Source organism: Pelmatolapia mariae, linkage group LG8 (genome assembly GCF_036321145.2).
Source record: "Pelmatolapia mariae isolate MD_Pm_ZW linkage group LG8, Pm_UMD_F_2, whole genome shotgun sequence".
In the NCBI taxonomy this organism is placed as follows: Eukaryota; Metazoa; Chordata; class Actinopteri; order Cichliformes; family Cichlidae; genus Pelmatolapia; species Pelmatolapia mariae.
The window spans coordinates 10115391-10138802 of record NC_086234.1 but is presented as its reverse complement, the minus strand read 5'-3'; the positions used below and the strand labels follow the sequence as shown (position 1 = coordinate 10138802).

At 41.1% G+C, this 23412-nt stretch overlaps 1 protein-coding gene across 4 annotated transcripts; it reads left to right on the top strand.

Moving 5' to 3' along the window:
* Window positions 1-405: 405 nt before the first annotated feature.
* sec24c (SEC24 homolog C, COPII coat complex component) lies at window positions 406-22833 on the top strand. Of its 4 annotated transcripts, XM_063482769.1 has the most exons (25): window positions 406-551; window positions 2452-2630; window positions 2897-2977; window positions 4745-4871; window positions 6158-6324; window positions 6421-7161; window positions 7246-7376; window positions 8718-8786; window positions 10778-10886; window positions 11049-11176; window positions 11880-12018; window positions 12124-12239; window positions 13471-13595; window positions 13718-13909; window positions 14013-14106; window positions 15951-16067; window positions 16156-16326; window positions 16478-16574; window positions 16657-16802; window positions 17410-17548; window positions 17913-18031; window positions 18399-18578; window positions 19177-19362; window positions 19534-19623; window positions 20930-22833. In XM_063482769.1, exons 2-25 carry the CDS (start codon window positions 2471-2473, stop codon window positions 21068-21070), a joined length of 3765 nt encoding a protein of 1254 aa, XP_063338839.1. In that variant the 5' UTR covers window positions 406-551; window positions 2452-2470; the 3' UTR covers window positions 21071-22833. The 4 variants fall into 4 exon arrangements, with proteins under 4 accessions (XP_063338839.1, XP_063338841.1, XP_063338840.1 ...); XM_063482771.1 differs by lacking the exon at window positions 2897-2977; XM_063482770.1 differs by lacking the exon at window positions 8718-8786.
* Window positions 22834-23412: the final 579 nt, after the last annotated feature.

The following is a 23412-nucleotide window of genomic DNA, read 5'->3' as shown; positions in this document are numbered from 1 at the left end:
TGATATCTTTATTTCTTTTTCTCTGTTATATCTCTATTTCTGTATTGGATTTATTGTATGTTGTATGTATACTGCTGTGACATCTCAAGTTCCCTCTGATCTGACTTTATCTGAACAAAACTGCTCAAAAGTGACTCTGTTTAATAACTTTTATTAATAACTATCAATGCTTTGATTAAAAAGACTCCCATTTTACATGTTAAATAGTTGGCTGCCGATACCGTATATCAATTACACCGCTGCCTTGTCAAATTCCCGAAGAGAAGGTGAAAAAACAAACCCCAATTCTTACAATGAAACCAAAACTCTCACAGAGCAACCTGAACAGCTTCCAGCAACCACTGCTGCGCTCTCTCGGAGGAAGTCACTTTGCGGAGTCCGGATGTGGACGTGGCACAGCGCTGCAGCAGTTCCGCTGAATGTCCGCTTCTGATACAGAGAAGGGATTAGTGAACACCCCGGTACGACATCGGCGTCTCAGTTTGTCGACCACCGGGCTTCAGAGTTTGCATCAAATCTAGGACAGCCTTACTATTTACATCACTTTGGAGGTAGGTTTAGGTTTTGATACGGTTTCTTTTTTGCCATTCCCGCCCGGCTTCGCTGGGGATCTTGGATTTCGCTACGTTTGCTAATGCTTGGCTAATGCTAAGGCACTGCTAGCACCGCTCTGAGGAAAAGCTAGGAGATTACGAGCTAACTTAGCATTTGGTCACAGCTGATGTGCTGTCATGATTCAGGCTGTGTGGTTGCTAACGTTAGCATGCTGGGGTAGCTGGAGTCTGGTTAAATAAGGAACGTGTCCTGCTTTGACCCCTACTTAGAGTCAGAACAGTTACTTGTATAATAAGAGAGGCAAGTTGTTTTTGGCTCTTGGTTGACATGTTGTCCGGCTAATGTTAGCATTGCTAGCGAGCTAATTGTAATGCGGCGGCATTACTACTCGCCAGATTTCACACTTTGCTCCTACAAAACAGTCTTTTCCCTACCTGGCACTTGTTTTTTATTCTCAAACACCCTGTTTCTGTGTGAGTTTTAAAAAGTTCTCCGATGTTTGGATAAAATTATTAGCCCAAACCTTTAGCAGTGCACCTTAGAACAGATGTGGGTCACTCGGTAGGCCCGACGTAGTAAAAGAACAGTTACGGTTCCAGCGATTGTGTTTCTCGCTGTGGCACCTGCACTGCTGAATTATTCAATGGCCCCGCTCGTTTAGCTCGTGTTTGTCTGTCAGACGATACTGATCACTCATGTTTTATATTTTAGGCCTGTGTCCAGAAACAAAGTGAATAAAAACACCACTCACCCACATCTGTTAGCAGGGTTGAAGTTGACATGTGTTATGCTCATAAAGTTGGTTTTCCTAATTCAGCATTTGGTTTTTAGTGTGGTTTTCATCACTTTAAGTATTAGATTTTATAAGTTGTTTAGAAAAGTCATGGCAAGACAACACTGACTTTCTGTCATGCAGACAGCATGAAAAGTTGCTTGTATGCATTTAATTAGCTTATTTAACCAGCTTGACAACGTCTAAAACCCATTTCTTAGATGGTTATTTTAGTTTTCTAACTATACAGTCTTTAGCTCTTAAGCTACTTTCACAAGAAACTTAAGATATAAGTAGTCATAACTAGTTTTTTTATCCTTTTAGTTGTCTACAATACACTTTCTCTATAATAACTTGTAAAACCTATACTCAGGTATTATCTGATACTATCTTTAATACCACTTTCACAGCTGCCAAAGAGTTGCATAATAATTTTGCATTTTGTGTCTTTTTAGCAATAAGTGTTTGATATTAATGTTTGTTTACTTTCTTTTGGTTTTAATCTTTTTATTTAATGTTATTTAATTTTTGTAGCACATTGTGTAAAAACTCAAAAGGCTGAGGGTGTGGCCAAGTCAAACATAAAAAGCCAATAAAGGTGTTGTCACTGAACCAGGAAATGTTAATGTCATAAGTCAGTGCGATTTATGTCAGACTGTAGACCGTTACAGAGTTTAGAGTCCTGTGGGGCAAAGCTTTTCTGTGTCAGTTTGCCTGTTTTTTAGTTCAGGTGCTTGGTGCCAAAAACTTCATTTGGGATCCATTATGTTTTATGTAGGTGTTAAGATCTTGCTTGTTATTTTAGTTAGACTTACTGGTTAAACTGCTTTGGAAAAAACTTTTTCTTAAACAGGACAGTTGTAAGTAAATGTTATAACAGTATGTGCAAGCACTGCTGTGGACAGATTCCCTCTGCTCCTTGAAAGAGTCTGTGTCTTTGTTTCAGAGAAACACAATACCTTCACAGCAGCCTTTATCAGTACTGTCCTTATTTCAGGGGCTTTCACACTACAGGTGCCCTGGTTGTATTATTGTTCACACACAGAAAACAGGCTAAACAAGTTTAATCCTTAATTATGACATCTAAGTAACTAACTGTATTGTTATTTCACAATTTCATCCAGATTTAGGGATGAACTGAGGATGAATGTAAACCAGCACACGCCAATGGCCTCTCCATATGGCCAGCCCCAGCCTGGTTATGGCCAGCCTGGCTACGCTCCCCTGGATGGGAGCTATCCAGCACCCTACGCACCCTACAATGGCCCTGCGTCAGCCTATCAGCCTGGGGCTCCACCGCAAGGTAAAGTGCAGTTTGTTAAAAAATGTGTGCATGAGTGAGACATCCAGCATTTCAGGTAGGCTGTACTTTAAGCATTCAGAGGGATATAACCTTGGAGTGTCCTACATGCCTCCTGCCATGTGAGTGATCATGTATGTGTGAGCAAAGCACAGCACCTGTGCATACTAATCTGATTCTCAGCTGCCCTCTCCTTCCTTCATTTTGCTTCATGCACTTCTCTTCATCTTCTTGTATTTGCCTCCTTCCCCTCTTTTCTTCTATTTCAGGTTACTCTCCTTTCACAAGCTTTCCCTCTAAGGCTTTGGCAGCCAACCCAGTCTCTGACCTCCCCTCTCCTCTTGACCTAGGTAACCAGCTCACCTCTGTTTCTCACTCATTTCACACTTCATATGCCCTGCAATCATCAAGTCCTCTCTGTACCTGCAGGTATTATTCTTCCTGCTGTGTCATTTTTCTCAGCATATAATTGAACATCTTTCTGAGACTAATGCCAGTGATGTTCAAGTACAGCAGCCGACTACACACTAACCTTTGTGTAGGCCGGAATAGAGCAGGGCGATATGACCAAAAATATTTATCACAATATACATTTGAAAATTTGCGATAACGATATAACTGACGATATAATTGACACTAGACAAAATACTTTACAACTCCACAACTTTATTAGCGCAAAAAAAAACCCCATCAATGTATTTTCACTTAAACAAGCAGCTGTTTTTTATGTGCATTAAAGCTATATAAAAATTTAACAGTGAAAATGCAAATTCCTTGCTGACAGTTTAACCAAAAGACATTTCCAGTGGAAATTGTCCGACATATCCTCAGCATAACCATATATAATATCCACAACACTTTAAAAGAGGTTATACACACACAATACGGTAATATTATGTTGAAGCACAGTACGTATCACTCCGCGAGGCTCCTGCCTACGATAGCCGTAATGCTCAGACAATCCATCAAGCGGTGCGGGTTCGTAGCTTAGCAAAGTCGTACTAAAACGTTTGACAGATTTTCGAGCGCCGTGTACCACATAAAATCGTTTCGAGGTCAGTAAACACAACCAGAATTCATACATAAGGCGCACGGGATTATAAGGGGCACTGTCGATTTTCAGAAAAATCAAAGGATTGATTTTAAGTGTGCCGTATTTTCAAAAAAACACGGTAATAACGACGACCCGCTAGCATGCTCTACCAAAAATAGTGCTTTGTTGTGTATCTGACGGACGAAAAGCTAAACCAGTTCCACACCACTGAAGTTGTAGCATTTTTACAAACCAATTGTGGTTCATCCGTTTCATTCAACGATCCGCTTTCACCCTTCTCATTCTCCGTCGCCGCCATGCTTTTTCCACCATGTGCGTATGAAAACAAAGGCACTGCGCATGCGCGTTCTACCCATATTCTATTGCGATATTTCATTTTCTTATCGTTGCCCAACATTATAACGGTATTACTGTGAACGGTATGATATGGCCCAGCCCTAGGCCAGAAATATAAATTATATCTCTGTTATGTGAGAGACATAAATTTAGTCTTTGAATCCACTGGTCATTACTTCTTTTGCTTTTGATTCGCTGCCTTTTGCACACAGAAGGTTTTAACAGCAGGTGGGGAGGGGGTTTCTGCACTCAAAACTAGAGCTCTGCATCTCAGATGACCATATTAGAAATATCCCCTCTCTTGTTGACATTGTACGTAAGAGTAGAAAAAATGTCTAAAACTAATTGTTGGACTTAGTCGTACATATGTTGACTTGATATTTGGTCATGTTTGTTATGAGCATCCACCTTTGCAACAATAGATATTTGGCATAATAGGTTCCCTTTAAACAAACTATTAGGGTAAGATTTACAGTCTGAATGGTGAAAACAAAGTTCCTGTATGAACTTGTCTTAAAAATCTGGTTGATACTCCTCAAACACAGCATTTGTTATCTTGGTTTTCTATCTGTGCAAACCTACGAGGGAAAATATGTTTGGCTTATAATAGTGTTACCTCAGTTATCTCAACATAGTGAGGTTCATACCAGAGTGGAGTCACGATTATTTGGTAGAGAAGTTGCTTTTTGTCACTATATGTAGTAATTATTTGGCTCTTGCGTTTCAGGTCCTGTCAGGGGTCCTCCTACCTCTGGACCTCCGCCTGTCTCAGCACCTCAGCAGTACAATCAGTACAGTCAGAGTCAAGGGAGCATGCAGAATGGACCCCCACCTCCTACACAGGCACCACCCAGGTAATTTGTTTTCGCCTTTGCTGTACAAGTTCATTGAAGCAGTTGACAGAATCCATTATAACACCCCAGACACTAGTACTGAGACTGTCAAAATCTGGTGCTTTCCTAACAGGAGTGACATGTAGACTACAAACCAACCAAAGCACATTTTTAGAAACAGTGATGTGTTAAGGCACTCGACAAACTGCACAGAAACTGAAATTTAAGAAAGCAGGAGGTCCCTTGGTTGCCAATACTCTGCATTTCTTTTTGTGTTTATCTGCTGTTTAAAAGGCTGGATTAGGACAGGTGCTGTTGAGGAACCTGGTGAGCTTGTCATGCTAGGATATTGTTATCCTGATTGGATTTGTTCCAAGATACGCTAATGCTAAGCTAAAAAGTTGCATTCCTTGTAAAAACATGGACAATTTTGTAATCAGGTTGTCCTAATCAGTGTGTTAGTTCGGTTACAGTAAATTTGAGTATACAGACTGAAAGTTTATATTTTATTTAAAACATGGCCATCTTAAACTGTTTAATTGATAGAAGAAGCTGTGTCAGTCAGCCCTGACCTTCTCTGTGTGCACGCAGAGTCACAGCTCAGGGAGAGGACACTGCACAGCATATCTTCACAACTCACATGGGTATGACATTTGTAAATATTCAAAGGTTAAACGGTAGAGAAGGTGAGGTACATAGTGTGCAGAGGTTGTTAACTTTCTGCAGAGTCTGTCACTCCAGACTCCAATCTTTATGTGGCCTTCAGATTAGCTCAAGAACAGTGAATAGAGGGCTTCATTGAATGGGTTTCCATGTCCAAGCAGTTGTATCTTAGCATTACATCACAAAGCATGATACAAAGCATCGGATGCAGTAGTGTAAAAAATGCTAGGAGACATGTTTTCTGGACTGACGAATTACACCTGTCTCTCTGGTAATCCAGTGGATGAGTCTGGGTTTGGCGGTTGCCAGGACAACTGTACCTGTCTGAGTGCATTGTACCAAGTGTAAAGTTTGGTGAAGGGGGGATTATAGTGTGCAGTTATTTTTCAGTTTTTTTTCAGAGTCGCTCGGCCCCTTAGTTCCAGTGAAAGAATATGCTTCGGCATATCAAGCCATTTTGAACAACTTCATGCTCCCAACTCTGTGGGAACAGTTTGGGAATGGCCCCTTCCTGTTGACTGGCCTCCACAGACTCCTCACTTCTACTTTATAGAACACCTTTGGGATGAATTAGAGTGGAGAATGCAAGCTAACATCAGTGTCTCATAGTGCAATCAACTACTGAAAGAGCTTTGTGTTTTCAGACCTGCTGTCTCTCAGCCGTACAACCAGGGTGCTATGAATCTATCGGGGCCGCACCCTTCTTATCTCCAACACTATGGACCCCCATCCACAATGCAGCAGGTTACCAACCAGATGACGGGGATGCAGATCACCTCTGGACCACCAACCGCTGCTGGGCCAGGATATGGTAATTTGAATAGATTTGTTTTTCAGTTTAATGCATGCAGTCTTTTATTCTCTGTATGATATTTAAAGATTGTATTGTCTCTCACTCTCTATTCAGCTCCACCTCACAGCTCACAGCCTCCTGTCAGTACTGGGTACTCGGCCGCACCCCAGGCCTCCTACACCCAAGCCCCGCCCCCTGTGTCCTCTGCTCCCACCCAGCCGCCACCTCCCAGCGGCCCCGCAGCTCCTCAGCAATATTATAGTGGCCCACCGCCTTCTTCTCAACAGCCATTCAATTCCTCTCTTCCCCCTACCTCTCAGCAGCAGCAGCAGTTCACCTCTTCTGTACCTCCACATCCTCCTCCTCAGCAAACCTTACCTCCATCCTCTTACTCGGGTCCGGTGCCTCCACAAAGTCAACCTCCTGTTCCCCCAGTGTCCCAGGCACAGCAGTCCTTCCCTACACCCCAGCCCCCTTTCTCTTCAGCACCTCCACCTGTCAGTCAATCTTCCTTTGCCACTGGCCCCCCGCCTTCTGCCCCAGGCTCCTTTCCACCTCAAGGCCCCCCTCCTAGCTCTCAGCCTGGTTCTTTTCCTCCTCCTGGCCCCCCTCTAATCTCAGCCCCCTCTTGCCAGTACCCAGGTCCCATGCCACCCCAACAGCAACCCCCTCCATCTCAGCCATCTCCCTATCACTCAGGGCACCATCCTCCTAGACCTCAAATGCCTCCCACTTCCATGGCTCAGAGCAATCACCTGCCTCCAGGACCCCAGGGCCCGGCAGGCCCTCCTGGGCCACTACAGCAGCCTCCATCTCAACCTGGGATGCAGACAGGATACCCTCCTCAGCAGAATGGTTAGGAGATGGCTGTTAAAGTAAAATCAAAGAGGCTTATCATTCGTTTTCTTTGTATCTCAGCTGTTTTACTGTTTTCTGCAGGTGCTTTTGGGCAGGTGAGAGGCCCTCAGCCTGGGTATTCAGGCCCTTACCCTGGGCAACCTAACTATGGAGCACCAGCTCCTGCTCCACCTGCACAGAAAAGACTTGACCCAGATGCCATTCCTAGCCCGGTGAGCTGACACAAATACATATACTGTTTAATTCTCAATTGTTTTGGTTTGCCACACAACACCAGTTCTTAAATCTCCAACTTTTAGAATCTGTATTTGGTTGTAATGATGTACTGAGCTGCATTATATTGCGAGGCTTTCTTAATGTTCAATCCTCAGGGGAAATAAATAAATGTAACAACTAGGCCATCTCAAATTCATGGCCCAGGCTACATCCGGGCCTTTGCAAATTTCGACCCACATATGGCTTTAGATTATTTTTTTCTAAAAAATTCACTCTTGGTTCTGTGTTCTGCCCAGCAACACATATCCGATCCACACTTCACAAGCAACAGTCCTATGAAATTAAGTTTCATATTTTTAGTCTTTGTTCCTTATTAGATCTTATCTTTTATCTTTCATCTGGTTGAATTAAAAAGTTGTGTGGAAAAATCTCTTCACATGATGAATCGTAAACAAAAATAATGAATATTATGATGCAATTTAGTTCAATTCTTTGCCAAACTATCTTTAAACATTGCCGCTTTTACCAAAGTAGCATTAGCAAGGAAGGTGGAACAAGTTTCTCAGTGTCAGAATTGTTGCATATTAACACATTAATACAGCGTAGTTAAGTATAACATCACTTTTAACTATGATGTTCATATAATCTATAAAAGATTTCCCTTAAAAGTGGAATTTATGCAAAATCTGATGGTATTGCACTTGATTTTATAGGCCTAAGTGGACACTGAGTGTGAATGATTTTTGCATGCTTCACCTAGAGCTGTGTGATAATTCTGTTATTATGTGTTCTCCTTACAATTAAACTGTTATTTAGACTAATTTAATTTATTATAAAAGATTCAGAGTTTAGTTCAGTAATAAGAATTAAAAGATCTCTCAGCAGTTTATCCCTAGAGTAATTTTTTTGAAGTGGGACCATTTTTACACTGGCAGCATCTCTCTCGGTCTAGAAAAAAGATGGCAAGTTAGTAAATAATGTGATAAATGCATGTGTATTTACTCAACATGGTCATAAATTTGGATTTCATTGTAAATTTATTATTTTCATACTGCAAAGCTCTAGAATGGAAGAAATCTAACCTTTTTTAACTATGTAACCTCAGATTCTAAGCATGTTTGCTACCACTAGTTAGTTTAAACTTATTTCCACTTGAGCTTACAATATTGCTAATAACTAATCAATAATACTGATGTGTTTCTGTCTACATAAAAGCAATGCTACCTGCTGCTGAGCTCAGTCTTGCTGAATTTTCTCCTCTCACACTCCTTTTTATCTTTTACTCTTTGTATTTACTTGTTTTGCACAATTTGCTGGACAAACATTTGAATGTAAAGCAAGCGTCTGACATGCCGGCTGTGCAGAAACCGAGACATAGAATAGATCCAGACGCTATCCCAAGCCCAGTAAGTTTCCTGTGTGCCTTTTCCTCTGCTTCATCATCTTCTTTGTACCTGACTGCAGTAACCCACAGCCTCCTCCTCCTGTCTTTTTCCTCTACTCCCTCAAAGTTAGCGATCGTGACAGTTTTTTTAAAAATTTATGTTATGATCCAGTTGTTGTGTGTCACAGATACATTTTGATACGCCGATATCTGATATGTTTTTAGCAGAAATGCCCAGATGAAATTGTCACAGCCCAAACAAAACACAACACAGACGTAATATTTCAGGGGAAAGTTTAACATTGTAGAAAATGTTTCTTTGTGCTTTCTTGTTAAGAACTGGATGAGAAGATTGTTACTAGGGCTGTTCGATATAACGATATATATCGTATGATGATATAAAAACGTCTATCGTTTCAATTTAAGCTATCGTTTGTTTCGTGGTGTCGCAAAATAAACTGTTTACGCAATATTTTCTCATCGTTTTGATAGTCACTGTAGCAGCTATATTAATTTCTTAAAGTTCTCTCTTTCTCTTATATTTTATATAACCACACTACGGACGGACAACCGCCTGTTTTTATGCCTTGTCTTTAGCAACAACGACGATAAAACCATCGCGTGTCCGCTTGTTTATTTTCCACATAAACCTTTCACAATAAAGCTCAAGATCCTGTTGAGACTTTTCAAAATAAACTGAATCACGTGAAAGAGTATGCAGAGTGTTTACGGATGAGAAGCAAAAAAGAGCCGTCAGGTGCTAAAAAATAAACCTTAGACTCAAACGTTGGAACAGGCTTTTCCCCGCAGCACGCCGTGTAATAAATACTCACAAAGAAAACGGCGGCCGTTACGACTTATGTCTAAAAATGTATAGCTTCATGCAGCGGTTACAACACTCGACTCCAGGTACACGACGCCCAGCTGGAAACACTTCACGCAAGTCGAGCTGCCCGAGATTCACAGAATTTACAGAAAATGTTAAATCTTTGTGATTTGTATCGTTATCGGGACGATAGATGTCTTATATCGGGATATGAGATTTTGGTCATATCACACAGCCCTAATTGTTAGCGTTCTCGTGTCTGGACACTAGGTGTGAAAGCAGTGCATTTATCCTGCTAATCCTTTAACATATCATTATTTCATGTATTTGTGCTGAGTGTGAGTGTATTAGCTCCATACCATGACCTTTAGAGCTCCTTTAGTAACATGTTATTCTTTGTATAATTCATTCAAAAACTGAATGGTGAAGATGAGGCACATCTGTGCCTTACAGTTTTCTTAGCCATGACCCTTGAAGCTGTACTGGTTTCCTGTCTGACTGATTTTTGTGGGATCTTTTCATCCAGTTTGCAACAATAAAGAAACAAAATGCATTTTCTAAAGTCTCAAGCTGTTCCTCTTAAAATCTGAGTTGTGTCCAAGAGACTGTCAGGAAAAATGACTAAGATGTAGTGCAACTTTTTGTGAAACTCAGAATATCACATTACACATTAACAGCCTGTACACAAGGTCTTATAACCATTGCCCACCTCACTGTTTGTGTTTTTGGTCAAGATTTCGAGGCAGCTGGTTCTTAAGAGAACTTCTGTCTTTCAAAGTAAACTTTAGACACCCACACAACGCCTATAATCCTTTTCCATGCTCTGCATGCTAGCCTGGATTGGATTTACCATCAAGTCTCTTGCATTTAAGGCATGCCTTGATAAATCCTTCCTGGTTCTTTTGGGGATTTAATTTTTTGTTTTTAAATTCTGACAGAATGGCTTCAGCATGAATTGACTTTTTTTTTTTGTGTGTCCACTGATCATCACATGGTATAGTTGTGTGTTAGTGCCGCAAATCTCTGTGTGGGGGAGTTGTATACAAGTCTTCTCCTGCATGAGTGGTTTTCATGTGCCTCTTTTAATTTTTGTGAGATTCGGGGATAGTGTGTCCTATAAATTTCTTATATTGATGCTGTGATCATGTATGAACATGGGCCACTTTTTGTCTCCCCCTCTTTATTAGATCCAGGTAATAGAGGATGACAAGGCTAAAACTACCGAGCCATTCACCACAGGGGTCAGGGGTCAAGCCCCACCACTGGTCACCACCAACTTCCAGGTTCAAGACCAAGGTTGGTTCTCCTTCTCTTGTCCTCTCTGGTTTTCTCAGCCACAATTATCCTGGAGTTCACTTCATTTGTCCAACTAGTTAACAAGATAACGCTAAACTCACTCTTGAAAATAATTTTTACATTTAGCATTGATAATAATGGAGCAACTGTGCTTGTGTTTAGGGAATGCCAGTCCCAGGTTTATTCGTTGTACAGCCTACAACATGCCTTGCACAGCTGATATGGCAAAGCAGTCTCAGGTGCCATTGGCTGCTGTCGTCAAGCCCCTCGCCACGCTGCCACCTGATGAGGTGAGTGATTCCTTTGCTCTGGCACTCTCTCATATCTCCTTTGTGTTGTGAATTCTGTAAGTTACGATTAGACAGGGTTTTTTTTCTCATTTGGAAATGTAGTATTAGGAAGAAAATCTTCTGCCTAGAGATTAAACTAAGAACATTTTTCATTTTTTTAAAAGGCAAACGAGCTCTGAATGCAAAAATATATCTTTGAAAATGCTGAATGCCTTTGAAAATTTATATTCTATTGTTTATTTGTCCCATTAACAAGCTTCTTTTGCATTTCATCGTCTTCATCTCATCTGTATCTGCAGCTGCGTCTTCTGCTGCAACAGTGGAACAGTTATTACTCGGAGCCAGATTTGATAAAAGATTATTTTTCAGGAAAAAGCCTAATACGTAGATAGTAGATGGATACACGTAATGTCAGTGGGATAATCTCTTCAAATCAAAGGTGGGAGTGGCTGCATGACCCTGTTTCATGCTGTCATCACGCGTAATCTATATCCAGTGGATTGGACGTTCATGTTGCGTCATCTGGGTATGAAAAACAACTGTAGGGAAAAGCAGGCATGACTTATTTATTTTGAACTGATAACAGTTTGGTACATATTGCGTCTCCGTTGAGTAATTTTGTCCACATTAGGGTGTTTGAATCCTTTTTCTCATCCTGGTGAAGTTTAGTTTCATCTTACTCTTTTCGCGAATATCTCCTCAGCCCCCTCCACTCGTGGTGGACCACGGCGAGAGCGGTCCGATCCGCTGCAACCGTTGCAAGGCCTACATGTGTCCGTACATGCAGTTCATAGAGGGAGGTCGCCGCTTCCAGTGTGGTTTCTGCAGCTGTGTCACAGAGGGTGAGCACATGTGTCCATAGTGATATGTGAAAAGATGCAGCGTTTGAGAGACTATAAATGGTACCCTGATGTGCGCTGATATCATTTCTGCTTTTTCCCCCACAGTGCCTCCACATTACTTCCAGCATCTGGACCACACCGGTAAGAGGGTGGACTGCTACGACAGGCCAGAGCTTTCACTGGGCAGTTATGAATTCCTTGCGACTGTTGACTACTGTAAGGTAAGACCCACGATTGAAAGCTCCATGAGGGGAAAATAGTCTTACTGTGGGGTTTTCGTGCTTTAACCTCCTAGGACCTGGCGTCCACATATGTGGACATCACATTTTGGGTTGTCTACACCAAAATACTAAATTTTGCTCTACAAGGGCCTTATATCCACTTACGAGGACATTATACTGCCACTGTTCTATTGAAATTTTAAACAGATATCCTCATATGTGCATCTCATTTTTGTCAGAAACAAAAATCAGGTAAAAAAAAATCTGGTAATTCTTTGTTTCTACATATGCCCAAATATCAAAGAGAAATTAAAAATGCATGCCATGGAAGAGTTCGGGTCTTAGGAGGTTAAAGTACCTCATAAAAGTCTGCAGCTGACTATTTACCATGTATCCATCATCACTTTTTAAAATTAATTTTATGGTTTAATAATAAGTGATTAATTCTCACTAAAACGTCTTTATATCTCAGTATGATTAAATTATTAATGGGCCTTGGTGGATACGATATTAATGGGATGGGATCTTTAAAAAATATATATCACCAGTGACAGTGGCTGATACTTACTGATACCATCATAGCGCGTATCGTATTTTGAATTTTCAGTTATTTACCTTTTTAATATGGTGGTATTAACAAAGAAACTGGAGCTATTATGAGTCTTGTCTTAGTAAATATCATAATTCCACTTATTTAACAAGATTAGAAACATATTGACTTAATAGAAGCTTTTAACACTTGCTTTGCTATTTAGTTTTTTTAGTTATTATTTAGTAATTATTTGGATAAATACATTAGAAAATTTTCTTCATTTGGTTAGATGTTGTTGATAAAGTATGAGGTTCTCTTTTTGTTATCTTGGCTGCACCAAATGTGCAGTGGCTAAAGAAAAAGTCTGCACTAGATTTATTAGCCAAGCAAACATCAGAGTATTTTTGAGCAAAAAATGTGAGTGAAGCATAACGATCACCATCAGAAGGCAGCTCTAGTTTTCTTTAACCCAAGTCAGGGATTCCAGATGTGACATGCTTGATCAGGCTAGGACTGAGGACATGTAAAGTGGAAAGAATCTGAAAAAATATATATGTTGTATGTTGGGTTTTCTATCTTTATTTTTGTGTTTGTTCGTTTTTTTAAGTCTTGGTACTAAAGTCCGAGACCACATCCAATTAAACAACGAATACTTCCTGAGCGTACCTGTGTATCTATTTATGGCTTGTCTGTTTACAGAATAACAAGCTCCCTCAGCCTCCAGCCTTCATCTTCCTTATTGATGTGTCCTACAATGCTGTGAAGAGCGGCATGGTCAACATTGTCTGCCAGGAACTCAAGACCCTACTAGACTGCCTCCCCAGGTACTCAAGCACACACCTGAACGAAGAAAAGTACTGGTACATTTGTAGCTCATCTCAGGGAACGTGGTATTGATTGATTGATTTATGTATTTATTCATTTATTTATTTATTTTTTGATTCAGGGAGAATCCCGAAGTGGAATCTGCAGTGCGAGTGGGTTTTGTCACCTACAACAAGGTTTTGCACTTCTACAACGTCAAGTCAAGCTTGGCCCAGCCCCAGATGATGGTGGTGTCAGACGTGTCAGACATGTTTGTACCCCTGCTTGACGGGTTCCTGGTGAATGTAAATGAAAGCAGACAAGTTATCGAGAGGTGGGCAGCCATAAAGTGGACATTGACACTTGGACAAATACATGAATGGACAGATGGTCAGACACATTAATCTCATTTAATTAATTGCTGCTTGTTTTTCCAGTTTGCTGGACCAGATCCCAGAGATGTTTGCAGACACCAGGGAGACGGAGACTGTGTTTGGACCCGTCATCCAAGCGGGACTGGAGGCACTAAAGGTACACGCCTTTTGTGTTTTGTAGTGTTTTGTGTCCAGGTCCAGAAATCTTAGAGACTTCTTGAAGATGAACATAAAAGTTAACTTTCAAACTTTGAAAACCTTTAAAATGTCCATTTTTTTCTCACTTAGTACTTGGTACCAAACTGCTTATGTTATTAATGTAAATAATAAATAACCTTAATGAAATTTGCTTTTGCTGCCAAATATTAACCCTCTGGGGTCCCGGGTATAATTGGCTGTTTTTGACTGCTTTTGATTTGACCTCTATCTTTCACCTTTAAAAACAGTTTACCTTGCCTTGTTTGGTATCATTCTTTTCAGCACAACCTCACATGTCTGAATTTACAGTTATATTTTCATTTTCACTTACTGTATTAACACAATTGATCAAAAAGTAGAAAAAAGTTATATTTTTTTACTGTAAAAACCACAAACATATTTAGCTAATTTCCCTTCTGTGGGACTAATAAAGGTTATCTCATCTAATCATTTTAATAACTTTAAATGCAAATATAAATTGTACATTTTAAAAACCTATGCACGACTTTGGCAAACAACAAAATTATATGCAACTATTTACATAAAAATGCAGCCAAGGCCTCAGGCGTGTTTTATATAACCTCTTATAATTTTTACAGAACAAACAGACATTCTGCTTCAAATAACAAGGCACACAATTTATTTGTGCCGCTCCAAAAAAGCTATTTTCTGTCCACTACAACAGCGGTCCCCAACCTTTTTTGTGCCACGGACCGGTTTATGCCCGACAATATTTTCACGGACCGGCCTTTAAGGTGTCGCGGATAAATACAACAAAATAAAACTAGTACCGGTACCGAAAAAAAGAAGATTTATTCATAACACACGTGAAAGACCCAGGAAAACCGAGTTAACGATAAAAACGATAACAAAATAACGCTGAAAACCGATAAAAACCCTGAAAACCATACATTTCACACCTGAGCCTCAACTCTCGCGGCTCGGTACCAAACGACTCACTGACCGGTACCGGTCCGAGGCCCGGGGGTTGGGGACCGCTGCACTACAAGACAGGAGAACACCACAGGCCTGAAAGCAGGACGTGTTTCTTTCGCTCGCTGTGTCATTGCTAAAACTTCTAAAAATGCCACATGTGGCCATATAGTTTTTTGAAAAGTCGATATGGTACATTTTTTCCACCAATAGCAAGAGGGTGTTTTTTGTCTGTCCTCTTTTTTTTTTTTTTTTTTTTTTTTTTTTTTTTTTTGGAGAGTGCTTGCTAGCGCTGAAATGCAGTTTTTTAAAAAAAAAAATTTCCACCTGTGAACACGACGATAGTATTCAGGAAAAAACATTGTGTATATTTTTTATCATAATTCTGGTTTTATGTGGTCTATCAACACAATTTAAAAACTGCTATATAATTTGAAGTCGGTACTTTCAACACAAGTTGAAATGGAGACTGTATCTTGTTGCTGTGTCTTCTTAAATTGGTCATGTGATTTGGACGCACCGTCGCGTACGTTGATCCCAGAGGGTTAAAGCTACAACGATGGGCAGCTCTGAAACAAAACATTTGTGTATATTTAATTTTTAATGACTAAATCGATCTTAAAAGAGGGGCCTGTTACACTTATTTCCAGTTCCATATTTTTATTTTTGGACTCTTCTAGAGTACCTTTGTGTTCACTGTTCAAAATAAACCCTGTTTATCTTATACTGCAGCTTTGTGGAGCCCTTTAGCTTATGCACTTTTTGAAACGTTTTCCTAATGACAGCTTCTGACACAGAAAAGCAGCAGGTGGAGCTCCAGTGCCATTTATCTGAGTCACAGTCTGATGACCTGTGTCTCCTCTCCCACAGGCTGCTGACTGTGCTGGGAAGCTGTTTGTGTTTCACACCTCTTTGCCCATCGCGGAGGCCCCAGGAAAACTAAAAAACAGAGAAGACAAGAAACTGATTGGAACAGACAAGGAGAAGGTAAGCATGAGACATGACTTTATATTCTAACAGGTCAACTTCTTGTGTTATTTCGCACTCACTCGCTTTCCTTTCTTGTCGTCCACAGTCGCTATTTCAGCCTCAGGTGGGTTTCTACAGCTCTCTGGCTAAGGAGTGTGTAGCCCAGGGCTGTTGTGTGGATCTTTTCCTCTTCCCCAACCAGTATGTGGATGTTGCCACATTAGCTGTGGTTCCCGTCTCCACTGGAGGTTCAGTCTATAAATACACCTACTTCCAGGTGAGCAAAAGTCATTCTGCTCCTCCTTCAGTTTCACTCCAATAGATAGCATGAGAGTTTTGTTTCAATGTTCTGCATCCAGCCACTTTGAAGAAAACATTTTGAGTCACCACCAGCTGGATTGTATAACTATGTGCTTTCTTTATTGCAGGCTCAGTCGGATCAGGAGCGATTCTTAAACGACCTCAGACGAGACGTTCAGAAACTAGTTGGGTTTGATGCTGTTATGAGGGTGCGAACCAGCACAGGTGAGACTTGGGCACTTCAAAACGAACAAAAAAATCTATAGATGTAGCATGTAACAGCTGACTTTAATTTCCCTCCCCTCAGGCATTCGAGCAACAGACTTCTTCGGCTCCTTTTATATGAGTAACACCACAGATGTGGAGCTGGCAGGTCTCGACTGTGACAAGGCCATCACTGTTGAGTTCAAACACGATGACAAGCTCAGCGAGGAGACGGGGGCGCTCATGCAGGTGTGCATGCTTGTAACGAAATCCTCAAAGGAGAGTGTAAACAAACCAGGCTTTTCAAAGGGTTTAAAGTTCTTACAAATGGCAGCAACGATGATTTAGTAAAGCATCTGGCATCACATTGTGTTTATTTCAGATGGATAGAGTTCTCCTCTGCAGATATTTTATTTAAAAAGGGGCGAGTACAGTTCGCTTGCTCTCCTGTGAGTTATCTCAGTGAACTCCAGGATAAATGTCATGCACTGCAGCTGTCGGCAGCAGTCTTTGTTCTGTTCTGCTGCCTTGGTGATCTCTCATTGAACCAGTTCTCCACCTGCTACAGGTGGCACTGGTTAACGTCACCCTCAAACTCAAAGTGGATCTGCAGAATAGAACAAGGGCTTGTCCTCTAGATCAAGGATAGGAAAGACTGAGGCTAGCTGTTTAGAAATGAATGTTCAGATAAAGGTAATATAGAAAGTTGCCAAATATACTTGTTTCATGTGGAGGACTGGTGATTGTGGTTACGTTTAAGTGGTTTCAAGAAGAGGCAACGTAAGTCGCACAGCTTTGCTGAAGTATGAAAGGTTTTGTGTCTCTGTTCATTCTAATAAAATCTGTTTCCTCGCAGTGTGCCGTGCTGTACACCAGCTGCAGCGGCCAGAGGCGTCTCCGCATCCACAACATGGCCGTGAACTGCTGCTCTCAGCTGGCTGACCTGTACCGCAACTGTGAGACAGACACAATCATCAACTACTTCTCCAAATACGGTGAGTTTTTGTTGTGCTGTGGAGGAGTGTGAACTGCTTAAATGCTCTCTCTCTCTCCAGTGTTCTCTAACGAGGTGTGAGTGGAGAATTGAATGAATAACATTTTCTAAAAATAATACCAAACAGTGCTGATCTGCTTCTGCGGAGCTGCAAATTGCCTAACAGTAGTAAGCTGTAGCTCCTCTTGAGAGCTTGCTGTTATCAACATCTGTGCAACTTTCTAAGTTCACTGACTGAACGAAAGCAAAGACGGTAAATGTTAGATATCCGAGAGAAAAGTGGTTGCAGTTGATTTCATTTAGATGTCAGTGTAATGCACCATAGCAGGTGATACATGAGCATGTGTGTTTTTGGTTTCTTCCAGCTTTCCGTGGCGTTCTCAGCAACCCCACTAAGGCAGTGAGAGAAACTCTTGTGAACCAGTGTGCTCAGATTCTGGCGTGCTACAGGAAGAACTGTGCTAGTCCCTCATCTGCTGGTCAGGTACTGTGAAAGCATCCACATGCATACTCTCAGGAGGTCAGCTTTCACATCCACCAAGGCCACACACGGTTCACAGAGAGACTCAGAATGGAATGTTTAAAAACTACAATGCACTCAAACGAAACACAAGATGATGATTGTAATCACTGCTTTCATGACGCTTTTTATGGATAAAACAACAAATGAATAATGTAAGCTAAAATACAAATGAATCAAATGGATCCCTATCCTCGCTATAATCTATATCCGTTTCATATCAAACCCACAAAAATCTGCCTTTCTCATAAACCGATTCAGCATATTTACTCGTCATTAGGCGTTTGAATTGATGACAGTGGGTTTTTGTTTTGTTTTCTTCGTTCCCCAGTTGATTCTCCCAGAGTGTATGAAGTTGCTCCCAGTATATCTGAACTGTGTGCTGAAGAGTGATGTGCTGCTACCTGGAGCCGACGTTTCATTGGATGACCGAGCTTACCTTAGACAGCTGATCAGCTGCATGGATGTTGCAGAGACTCACGTCTTCTTCTACCCCCGCCTGCTGCCAGTGGTGAGACCGCAGACAAAAGCCCCCAAAGATCTAATCTGTTCACGTTCTCGGCTGGATGCTTTTGGCCACGAAAGTCTAAAACTGGGGGTAACACTAGAAATAAGTTCATATATGATATGGCCACTCTGATGCTGCTCACTTGGTCAGTGCAACAGCCTGTGTTATGAAGCCAGATGCAAACAAATTAATACAGTGATGCTCTCAAAGAGCACACAGTGAATTTGCTTTGTATTTTTGACTATATTGGCTTTGATATCTGTCTGGTAGCATTAGTTTAAATATTAGAATTTTAGTGAGGTCTGTGGCTAAATATTGTATGAATACAGGATTCAGATCATCAGAAAAACCCAGATTCTGTAACATGTGACCACTCTGAGGTAGCTGTGGCTCAGGATGTAAAGTTTCGAGGTTTTCTTGGCAAGATGCTGAACACTGCATCCTTGGTGGTGTGTGATATGTTAAAAAGCCCCAGAAATACAATTCAAATCAAATTATTTCTGTTTGTTGGAAAAATGTAAGCTAGCTTGAACTACATCTACCACCTGATCAGCAGGTGCCAGCAGACAGTAGCATCTAATTTTTTTTGTTCATCTTCCAGATGAAATTGGAAACCGGTTCGTTGCCGGTGGCAGTGAGGGACTCGGAGGAGAGGTTGTCGAAAGGAGGAGTTTACCTGCTGGAGACTGGGCTCCACCTTTTCCTGTGGGTAGGAGCCAGCGTTCAGCAGGAGCTACTGCTTAACATCTTTGGCACGCCGAGCTTCAGCCAGATCGACTCAAACATGGTATTGAAGAGAGTTCTAATGAAAGGCTAACAAAATCAGTCATCCTGAATGTTTTATGTGAATTTTACCACAACATAAACAGTTTTATAATAGTGATATTACAGATGTTTCCTGTATTGTAATGGTTTAAAGTATAATATATTTTCTAAATGTTTCTGCTTTTTGTTTCAGACAAGTCTGCCTGTTCTTGACAACCCCATCTCTCAGGCTCTCAGAGAGCTCATTTATTCTTTCAGAGCACAGCGATCACGATACATGAAGGCAAGTTTTCTCTTCCTTTTTTACCCCATAATGTTTTTGAAAAGGAGCCTGTTATGGTTTGGGCAGCTTTGCATGATTCATAGTTCAAAATAATCATTAACTGGCTTATACTGGCCCTTAGTGCTACCCCACAGGCCATTTTTAACTCCTCTCCTTTTAAGCCTGCTTTTCCCTGATTGGCTGCTGCTCCTAAACAGAAGGTTTGAAAAGCAGCTGAGTGGAGTTTCTGTGCTGCGTGACTGAGAAGACTGTTTAAGGATATCATCTCTGTGGCATCATTCAGGTCCAAGAACATAAAACAAACTGTCTAAATTGAGAATTTAAGGCAGCTTGAAACCTGAGCTTTTGGTCAACAGGAGTTATTTTTACATCTGCTGACCTTATTATTGGAAACTTTGGCCATGTTAATGAGAATCCACCACTGTAACAATGTCTATATGACAGAAAATAAGAAAATGTGCAACAGGTGCACTTTAAACAATTTGCATGCTACCTCTGTTGAGAAATAGATTTTTCATCTTCTTCTTCAAGTTGCCCCCTTTATGGGTCACAACAGCAGATCATCTGCCTCCATCTCACCCTATCCCTGTTATCCTCCTCTGTCACACTACCACTCTGCAGCTCCTCTACTGCATCCATTAATGTCCTCTGTGGTCTTCCACTTTTCTTCTTGCCCAGCAGCACCAATATATTCACCATCTTTCCTCTGCACATGTTAAAACCATCACAGCCTTGCCTCAAACTTTGTCTCCAAAATGCTCAACCTGAACTGTCTGGAGACCATCTCGTAAACCTTTCTTTTTGCTCTTTGTGCTATCCTTTGGTCACAAATCACTCCCAACCCTTGTCTCCACTCACTCCACCCTGCGCGCACTCTCTTCTTCAGTTCTTTTGTGCACTGTCTGCTGCTTTGGGTGGGTCAGTCCAGTTATTTAGGTGGATAAATGTCTTTTTCTAACTTCTTCTGTAACGCAGACTTCCCGATACGTGTATCTAACCTAGTGTTTGGTCCTAATTGGAAAGTTAGGAGATTAACAAAGAATTAAAAGGCAACTATTTTTGATAATTGATGAAACGTTTAAGTGAATATTAAAACGGAAAATCTCAGACTTAATTTTGTTTTTAATTTCAAGATGTAAGTTTTAGGAGATGCTTTGATTTTTTTTTAAATACACTTTTATGTTTGTCTTGTTGCAATAATTGTGAGCTGGATGCTCAATACTTGATTTAATTTTATTTTTTCTGGGCACATTTTGTATCAAGTCTGCCTCCTCTTTCTCACACACCTTTCTCTGTCATTTTGCAGCTGATGGTGGTGAAGCAGGAAGACAGGGCCGAGCTGATATTCAGACACTTCCTGGTCGAAGACAAGAGCGCTAGCGGGGGAGCGTCATACGTAGACTTCCTGTGTCACATGCACAAGGAGATCCGCCAGCTCCTCAGCTAGGCCCCCCCGCCGCAAATTCCCACCTTCACCTGTATGAGCCCCCACCACTACCACCACCACACAGATCCACCCCAGTCACCTTTCCATGTGAAAGAAAGCGCTTGATCTTTTTTTCCCTTTCCTGTTTTGTTTTTTTTTTTTAAACCTAATAAACTAAAGCTCCCCTTGCTGTCTGTCAGCTGAGCACCAGAGACCAGCTGGTAGATCACATGTGTGCGTGACAGTGCGAGTGTGTATCTGTGTGTGAGTGAGAGAAAGAGAGACGGGGGGGGGGAGCTGATGTTAATAAAGCTTTACTCTGCCTCAAATCTGCTGCTACACAGCAGCAGGAGCGAAATAACTTATGAGGGAGAGTAATGTACATACAAAAATGAACAATTACGTATGCAACAGACTGACGGAGAAGGCGGATGCCGGCTGTAGTTGGTGTAATGTCTGTATTAAAAGCACTGAAAGGCTGTTTTGGGTGCATGAATGACACTTGGATAGCAAAAACTTTTTATATGACTAAATCCCATTACAGTGAAGGACATAGGGAATTGAATAAATGCCGTTCTTTCTGTCTCTCATCCACTATAATCATGGCCTTAGTACCCCCTTCCTCCCCTTCCATTCCCATGCTGCTCCAATTATCCGTAATGTGTGTGTGTGTGTGTGTGTTTCCAGATGTGAGAGGATTAGTGACCCATTGCCCAGTTTTGTTTTGTTTTTTAAATCTCCTACTGTGTCTCCAGGTGCGAGCATCTGACTTTAAGCCCCAGATTAACAACTCAAACTGGAGTCTGATGTGATCTTACCAACAGGAAGCACTGAAAATAAAGGTGCATGTAATTTCTGTGACTGCTGAATCGTTACAGTAATCGGAAATTCAGATTGGTTTCAATCAGCGTCAGTTGAGTTTCGCTCACCGGGGCGAGCATCTGTCTCTCGAGACTGTCATGAGAGGAAACTCTCATTATTTCCAGGTCTATGCAGCACTGAGAAAAGCCAGAGACAAACTGAAGGGGAATGAATGAGGCGTGTGAATCCATTATTTTAAGCGTCACAGTGAAGGGAAACGTGCTCCCGATCGGTTTGTTTGGTGGGCGATTGTTGAAGGCGAGTAGTGCTGCAGACTTTATATTAACCGAAGGCGTTGATGTCCGGGTTTGTATGAAAGCAGGCAGAGCACAGAGCGGCAGCAGACGTGTGAACACCAGTGAATGTTTGCAAAGTTTTGGGTTGCCTCCGCACTGAGAAGTTGACAAGCTGTTCAGTGTGTAAATAAAATATATAATCTGTACAGAATTAATAGAAAAATAATGATTTTAAAGGCCTGCCTGAACGGCTGTGGTTTGTTGATGGTTGGTTTGTGTCACAAATAGCCTAAATATAAAATCATGGCTTTTACTGAGGAAAGGAAGACGTGGCTTTTCTCTTTCTTTTTTTTTTCTTTTCTCAATATGTCTGCGTGAATGTGAGGTGTGCGATTGTGTGAATGTGGGGTCGGTCCTGGTGAATTTCTCCTGAGGAACAGAGGGATCAGCCAACACACACACATACCACCCGTGAGGTTAAACTCGGTCTTCATTTATCACTTTGTTCCTTTTATAACGACGTGACTTTGTGCTCTGTGTGTGTGTGCAGCCCTCTGTTCCGTCTTTATGTTCACTGACTTCGATTGACCCGCCGTCTTGACTGTAATCTTAATTTCTGTTCCTTTATTCTTTCTTTTTTTTCATTGCCTCTTGGGACTGCTAATAAAATGATTGTTTAAAGTGAAACGTTGTTGTTTTTTCATTCTTGTGTTATCGCTGAAGAGAGTCTTACTTCTCCATCACTTTGTGGGAAAAAAAGCAAAATTACAAAACATTGTCACTTCCTCTTATTAACAATATAATACATTTATGACGGGTCCGTATTTTTCCGCATGCTTTCACTTCTCAGTTTCTGGATCCACAAAAATTCTCAAAGTCTAAGGAAGTGTAAGTTTAGCATTGAAAAATTACGCTTTCCTGTATATTGCCTAACTCAGCATTTTATCGGGACTGCTGTACTAACTGAAAACCTCATGAAATGGTTATTTTTAATGATGTCTGCTTTATCTGATAGCACTAATATCTGAGCAGATATTTATCATGATCCCAAACAATTAAGTCTGCAGGTAGCTAGTGTATCTGAGGCTGCCTGCGATATCATTTGCTTGAAGTTTTCTTGCCACTTTATCAGTCTCCCACATCGTTGTGAAGGAATCTGGGCCTTCTTTACTGCATTACTTGAGTTCACTGAAGTTTCAGCCACTGTACTTCAATCAGGTTCGGGTCTGCGTTTTGATTCGGCCATTACAGCACATTTATTTTCCT

Excerpts from the sequence above, each read along its gene's own strand:
- sec24c (XM_063482769.1), top strand. The coding sequence starts at position 2,471 with ATGAATGTAAACCAGCACACGCCAATGGCCTCTCCATATGGCCAGCCC. Across the intron at positions 2,631-2,896 it reads GCCTGGGGCTCCACCGCAAG|GTTACTCTCCTTTCACAAGC; the intron begins GTAAAGTGCAGT and ends CTTCTATTTCAG. Across the intron at positions 10,887-11,048 it reads CTTCCAGGTTCAAGACCAAG|GGAATGCCAGTCCCAGGTTT; the intron begins GTTGGTTCTCCT and ends GCTTGTGTTTAG.